The 6672-nt window shown below is 50.1% G+C and overlaps 1 protein-coding gene across 1 annotated transcript; it reads right to left on the bottom strand.

The window, feature by feature from the left end:
* Window positions 1-1361: 1361 nt before the first annotated feature.
* LOC143836656 (lysophosphatidic acid receptor 6-like) lies at window positions 1362-6364 on the bottom strand. Its single transcript, XM_077336206.1, has 2 exons — window positions 5949-6364; window positions 1362-3038 (listed from the first exon to the last, which is right to left on the bottom strand). The coding sequence occupies exon 2, from the start codon at window positions 3011-3013 to the stop codon at window positions 1946-1948; it is 1068 nt and encodes a 355-aa protein (XP_077192321.1). The 5' UTR covers window positions 3014-3038; window positions 5949-6364; the 3' UTR covers window positions 1362-1945.
* Window positions 6365-6672: the final 308 nt, after the last annotated feature.

Below are 6672 nucleotides of genomic sequence, written 5' to 3'. Positions count from 1 at the left end.
CTCTCTTCATCACCTGTTACAATGTCACTTTCTGGTCCCCGTAATGGTCCTACCGTGTCCCTATCCTTTTTCTTGTTTGAATATAACTAAATAACCCTCTCTTCTTGTTTTTAGCATTTCTTGCAAGCTTAAGCTCATACTAGCATTGAGTTAATTATTGTTAATAATAATAAATGCTGGCAAGTTACTTCTGAATGAACACTGAGAAGGGCCCTTATGGTTCCCTTGGGGGAATTAATCCATCTCGTCTTGGGTCTGCTTTTTTTCCTTCCACCTTCCATCTTTCCTATCATTGTTTGCCTTTTCCAGCGAATGGGTACATAAAGAAAGAAAGTCCTCAAGGATCAGACAATCAGCTCAGGGCCCACTGTCTTTCAAAGAGGTAGACATGTATTTGGGCTTAACTTGCATTGAGCAGGAGGTTGGACTAGATGGCCTATGTGGCCCCTTCCAACTCTATGTTTCTATGATTCTATGATTTCACTGTGGAGGAATGGGCTATACTGGATGTTTGACAGAGAGCTCTATATAGGGAAGTCGTGCTGGAAAGTTATGAGATGGTGGTATCTGTGGGTAAGAATTCCTTGAATGCTTGCTTAGGGGACAGATTTTTCTTGTTATGCTTATCTGCAGAAGAAGTGGGAAAAGGCTAGTGAGAAAAATGCCCTGACTGCTCACTAATCTGGTAGCTTTGTATCAAACCCAAGCCTGTTGTCAGGCACTTTTAAGAATTCATCTTGCCTCATATAGCCCATATTTCTCTTTTTAAAGAACCCTGCTGGATAGGCCACCATTACTGTCACCATGCTACAGGTGGAGGATTATGGCAGAGAGGGGTAGATAAGGGAAGAGGCCCACTTGTAAGTGGGTGGAAGCCAGACCGTCTCCATCCAAACCAGCACTACGTGCTCCAGTGGACATCAACTCAACAAGATTTCAGTACCTAAATGTTAAAGTAGGATGAAAATAAGTTTTAAACATAACTTCTTTAATATATAAATGTATAAAGAAGTGGATCCTGGGCAGAAATACGTTCTACTTCCTTTTTATGAGATATATAATACATAGATTTCCTTTCTATACTTTCATACAATACTCGCGGAAAGTTAAAGTGGTTGGGAAAGGCGGCAACAATATATAATACCAAATACGTAGTGAAGATGTAGCCAATAATGTAGATTTAAAATGGATGAATCATGAAATTTGAAATCTAAAATGTTGAGTATAAATGTACAGCAACAGAAGTAAATAACACTGTATTGCATGAATGGTGTTTTAAAAACTAAAATGAAGGGGATGTTTGGGGGAAATGCTTCTGGTTAATACCTGTCAGTGACCCGTTGAATTTCCAACAAGGAGACTCTGATGGAAAAGAAATCTCTTTATTGAAGAAATATATGAAAGGTGCAAGGAGTTTCCTTGCTGAAATTGACTTAGGCAGATTGTATGTGAATTTAGGCAGATTGTAAACTTAGGCAGAAGGGACTATGTCTGAGCTTGACTCTTGTGGCCCTGTCTTGCATGCCCAGGGAAATGCTAATTGCCACTTTGGGGTCAGAAGGTGAATTTCCTAGTGGTTAGAAGTGTGGACTTCTAAGCTGGCAAGCCGGGTTCAATTCTGCACTCCCCCACATGCAGCCACCTGGGTGGACTTGGGCTCGCCACAGCGCTGATAGAAATGTTCTGACCGAGCAGTGATATCAGGGCTCTCTCAATCTCACCCACTACACAGGGTGCCTGTTGTGGGGAGAAGAAAGGAAAGGTGACTGTAAGCTTCTTTGGGTAGAAAACAGCAGCATATAAGAACCAACTCTTCTTCTTCATCATCATCAGATGGAGGACTCTGTTATTTTGGGGGGGGGGTCATGATCTGGATATGGAATTGGGGTCACTTTGGGTGGGCAGGTAGTTGTGAATTTCCTGGAGGTCCCTTCCAACTCTATGATCAAGCAAGCCCTTGCTCACCCCTCTGGGTTGCAGTAGTTTCCTCTGTGGAGGGTCCCTGGTGGGCAGAGAGTGTCTGAAGCCGAAGGGGGGACTGTGACTTTATTGGACAGCAGGCACATTTCCAATATGGTCTCCATGAAAAACGTTCAGCAGCAAAATAGTAGACCAGGGGGTCAAGACAGGCATTGAGACTGGTGAGGGCCATGGTCACACGCCGGGCGATGTAGGTGGCACGGATGAGGGAGCAGCCATGCAGAGCACCCACGCGGCCAAGCGTGTGGACCAGTTGCACCACGTGGTAAGGAACAAAACAGAGAAGGAAGACGCCGAGTACCACCAGCACTGTCCGCAGTGCCTTGCGCCTTACAGCACGGGAACCAGGCTGAATCCCTGGGGTGGCCAGCAGCCGGCAAGCAATGAGTGGGTAGCACACCCCAATGAGAAAAAGGGGCAATAGGAAGCCAACCACCACAGCAAAGAGGCTTACACTGGAAATGCGCCCCTTCCAAGAACTGGAGGAGAAGTTCTCAAGGCAGGCTATGCGGCCATCAGCAAAGGGGCTGGTCAGGGGCCCTCGGAGGGCCAGGTAGAGGATGGCTGCCAGGAGTACTGCCCACACCACTAGCACAGCCCCCACGCGGTAGCGGAGCTGCCGGAAGTGCAAGTGCCGCAGTGGGTGCACCACTGCCACATAGCGCTCCAGGCAGATGCAGGCCAGGAAGAGGGAGCTGCCATACAGGTTGGCAAAGAAGAGGCAGCCTGTGATCTTGCAGAGAATCTCCCCAAAGATCCAGTCATTATGCAGCGCGTGGTAAGCAATGCGGAATGGCAAGGTCAATACAAAGAGCAAGTCAATGATGGCTAGGTTCACCAGGAAGACGTTGGCCGGAGCAGTGGCTGACTTGGTCCAGGAGAAGTAGCCCAGCACAAACATGTTTCCAGCCAAACCCAGCACAAAGACCAGGCTGTAGACAACAGGGAAGAGGATATACTGGAAGTCCGCACTTTCTGAGCAGTTTGGGATGCTCTTGCTACTGTTCCACATGGAGCCACTGAGACGCAGCATTGACCACACTGCAGGGAGCAGGCAGCTGAAAAGGAATTGACATACACTTTGACATACACTTAACCCATTTTATTACTTTTTGGTATGGAGCTTGAATCAAGGTTCCTTCCAGCACACGACCCCAGTTTAAGAAGAAGTGTTGGTTCTTAGATGCCGCTTTTCTCTACCCGAAGGAGGCTCAAAGCAGCTTACAGTCGCCTTCCCTTTCCTCTCCCCACAACAGACACCCTGTGAGGTGGGTGAGGCTGAGAGAGCCCTGATATCTCTTCTCGATCAGAACAGCTTTATCAGCGCTGTGGTGAGCTCAAGGTCACCCAGCTGGCTGCATGTGGGGGAGCGCAGAATCGAACCTGGCATGCCAGATTAGAAGTCCACACTCTTTACCCCTACACCAAACTGGCTCTCTTCCCTATTCTAGCCATTGTGAGACACCACTCCCACCCTCTACCTACAATAAGGAGTCAGGCAGGTGCACCAAGAGGGACGCAGGCAGCCTCCCCCTTGCACCTTAGCTGTCCCCCCAGGGTCCAGCAACCAGCTGCAGTCTTCTTGCTCCTACCATGTATCCCACTAGGATGGTAGCCAGAAAGAATATGAGACCTCTGTTGGGGATGAGCAGGCAGAAGTTTGTCTTCTGCTTTGCATAGCAGGTAGTCCCTCTTGATGTTTTTGCATTGTTTTTCCTCTTTAGAGATGAGGCCAGGTAGTTCTATGCCCCTGCTGAAAAACTCCAGATTTTTACCAAATCTGTTTAAGATTTCTGTTTGACATTATTCCCAGATTTCTGTAATCCAATGCGTACTGTTTTGTTCATTTTGAAAGTCCATCCTGCTGCAGAGAACCAGCTTGGAGACTGACAGCTTGGTGTAGTGGTTAGGAGCGTGGACTTATAATTTGGTGAGCTGGGTTTGATTATGTGCTCCTCCATATGCAACCAGCTGGGTGAACTTGGGCTTGCTACAGCACTGATAAAGCTGTTCTGACTGAGCAGTAATATCAGGGCTCTCTCAGGCTTACCTCCCTCACAGGGGTCTGTTGTGGGGAGAGGAAAGGGAAGGTGACTGGAAGCTGCTTTGAGCCTCCTTCAGGTAAAGAAAAGTGGCATGTAAGAACCAACTCTTCTTCTTCTTACTCTATGGAATCATCCGTGAGTCTTATCGAGAGAAAAGCCGGCTGCAAACCAAACAACAGAAACAGCCATTGAAGCCTGGACAGAAGGCATTCCCAGGCGAAGAAAGCTACTGCCATGTCTAAAAGAAAAATGCCTACGTGGTTATGAAACCACATCAAGGAAGTTGCAAAAATCAAAAAGCGGAAGTTGAACAGGAGGGAGCATTGGGGCTGGCAAAAGAAGTGTCTGTTCATAATTACCCGATTAAAGAGAAGATTTGAGCAGCAGATTGTTATATATATATTACAATATATGTATGTATGGAGCAGGCCACAGGACAGGGAGGCAGCTGGGATGCTGTGTTAAGCTATGTCAGTATTCTCACACATTACGCTATGTCCAAAACATCCTGCAGAAACGTGTGTGTTTGTGTCTGTGTGTGCACATTAAGTTCTGTCAAGTTTCTTGTGACTTATAGCAATCCTTTAAATTGATGTCCTCCAAAACAAATATAGACTATCAGCTATAATCATCAGCCACTCATCTGTATATCAAGGTACCATCTGGCAACATTGCACTGATCTGGAAATGTCAGGTAAAGCTGAGATGTCAACTTTAAGCATGTTATGATAAAGCATTAGTTTCCACATCTACTGTATCTCGTGTCCCAACACAAATCCTGTGAGCAATCAGAACAAAGGCTCACCTATCTGACAAAGTAGCTGTCCTTTCTACTAACAGGCACTTCATTTTTCCATCCAGCATTTCAATAGACCTCACATTGGAGAACTCTTGGGCACACGCGATCAGGACCCGTCTTTTAATTTCCCCAACAAGTCTCACGGTCCATCTCAATTTGAGTCAGTTGAGTTTCTACAAGCCCCATGGTTTGCACAGTAAACCCAGGAGCAAAAAAATCCCTTGGATTTCCCTGCCATCTCCCCATCTTATCCACCACCACTGCAAGAGTTTGTCTAGTGTCCAGATTAAGAGCAGCAGTCTCTGATCTGAAGAGGAGGGTTTGATTTCCAGCTCCTTCTTGACATGGAGCCAGTTGGGTGATCTTGGGCCAGTCACAGTACAGATAGAGCTGTTATTGCGGAACAGTTCTGTCAGAGCTCTCTCAGCCCGACCTCCCTCAAAAGTTGTGAAGAGAGGAAGCTTGGATGCTTTAGGATGCTTTGGGCTGATCCTGCGTTGAGTAGGGGGTTGGACTAGATGGCCTGTAGGACCCCTTCCAACTCTATGATACTAGGATTCTATGAAGGGAAAGGTGTTTATAAGCCACTTTGAGACTCCTTAGAGTAGTGACAACCGGGAGCATAAAAACCAACTTCTTCAGCAATCATCTGAAGGCTGGAGTGAAATCCAGGGTGGTGGCCTGGGTGGACCCCATTCCAGAGAAGGGCAAGGTTGCGGGGCAAGCGGCAGCGCTTCCAAAGACCCTTCCTCCTCGGCCCAGAGATCTGGATTTGAACCCAAGTCTGGCTCTGGCGGCGTGTCTCAGTGCCACCTTCCTTTGCCTTCGAGGCGGCCTTGCGGATCTCGGGGGGGGGGGGGACTGCGGTACCGCGCCCCCGCGCCCCCGCCTCCCTTCTCCTCCGCTCTGGGCTGGCTGGTGATGGTGGTCGCACCCGACTCTTCGCTGAAAGACCGAAGGGGCCCGAGATACACCGCTGTACACCCTTCCCCCCTACTCTCGAGGAAGCCTCTGACCAGCATAGCAGGGGGAGCGTTCGGCCGGGGGTCCAGCTCCTGAGGGGAGAGTAGCGGTGGTGGAAACAGCCCTGGCAAGGATGTGAGGGCTCGGCTCGAGAGTCTCACCTCCGCCCGTGGGCCCGACTGGCGCCGCGTCCTGTTCGGGGAGCGCTCAGCCCGTTCGCTGGCTCGGCCAGCCGGTGCCTGCCCGTCCCCCGCAGCAGCAGCAGCAGCAGCAGCAGCGCCCCGGTCCGCGCCTCGCCGGGGAATTCCTCTGCCAGCTTGCCTGCCTGGCGGCCTGCCTCCGAGCCGGAAAGCCCCGCCTGGCGAAACCGGCCGCTGGGTAGAGCCGTCGGTGCCAGAAGCCAGGTCGCTTCCTCCTCGGCAGCTTGGCGCGGGAGCCTCCCGCCCTGGGGCTTTTAGGGGGCATAGGCGTCCCGCTTGGGCGGGAGGGGGGGGGGAGAGAAGGGTTCAGCTGCCCCGCACTGGGGCCTCGGGGGTTCTCTGGGACCCGGCCGGGCTGCTGGAGTGGCGAGCCAAAGCATCTGCCACAGGAAAGACTCCTCCCCCCCACACACACACACACCTGGAGTGAGAGCAGGGCAAAGTTGAGCTCTCATCAAGACGGAGCCAGACGCCTCTTCCACTTGTACTCTGCTCTGGTTCGGCCGCACTTGGAGTCCTCTGTTCAGTTTTGGGCACCTCAGTTTAAGAGGGAGGTAGTCAAGCTAGAGCATGTCCAAAGGAGGGCATCAAGGATGGTGAGCAGTTTGGAGACCAAGACATGTGCGGAAAGGCTGGGGGAGCTTGGTCTGTTTAGCCTGGAGAGGATCTCGGCGATTCGGACCGT

The sequence above is a fragment of the Paroedura picta genome, chromosome 4 (genome assembly GCF_049243985.1).
Source record: "Paroedura picta isolate Pp20150507F chromosome 4, Ppicta_v3.0, whole genome shotgun sequence".
Classification (NCBI taxonomy): domain Eukaryota; kingdom Metazoa; phylum Chordata; class Lepidosauria; order Squamata; family Gekkonidae; genus Paroedura; species Paroedura picta.
This window is presented reverse-complemented; position numbering and strand designations above follow the sequence as displayed.

Bases quoted from the DNA above. Each gene is read 5' to 3' on its own strand.
- LOC143836656 (XM_077336206.1), bottom strand. From the start codon at position 3,013: ATGCTGCGTCTCAGTGGCTCCATGTGGAACAGTAGCAAGAGCATCCCA.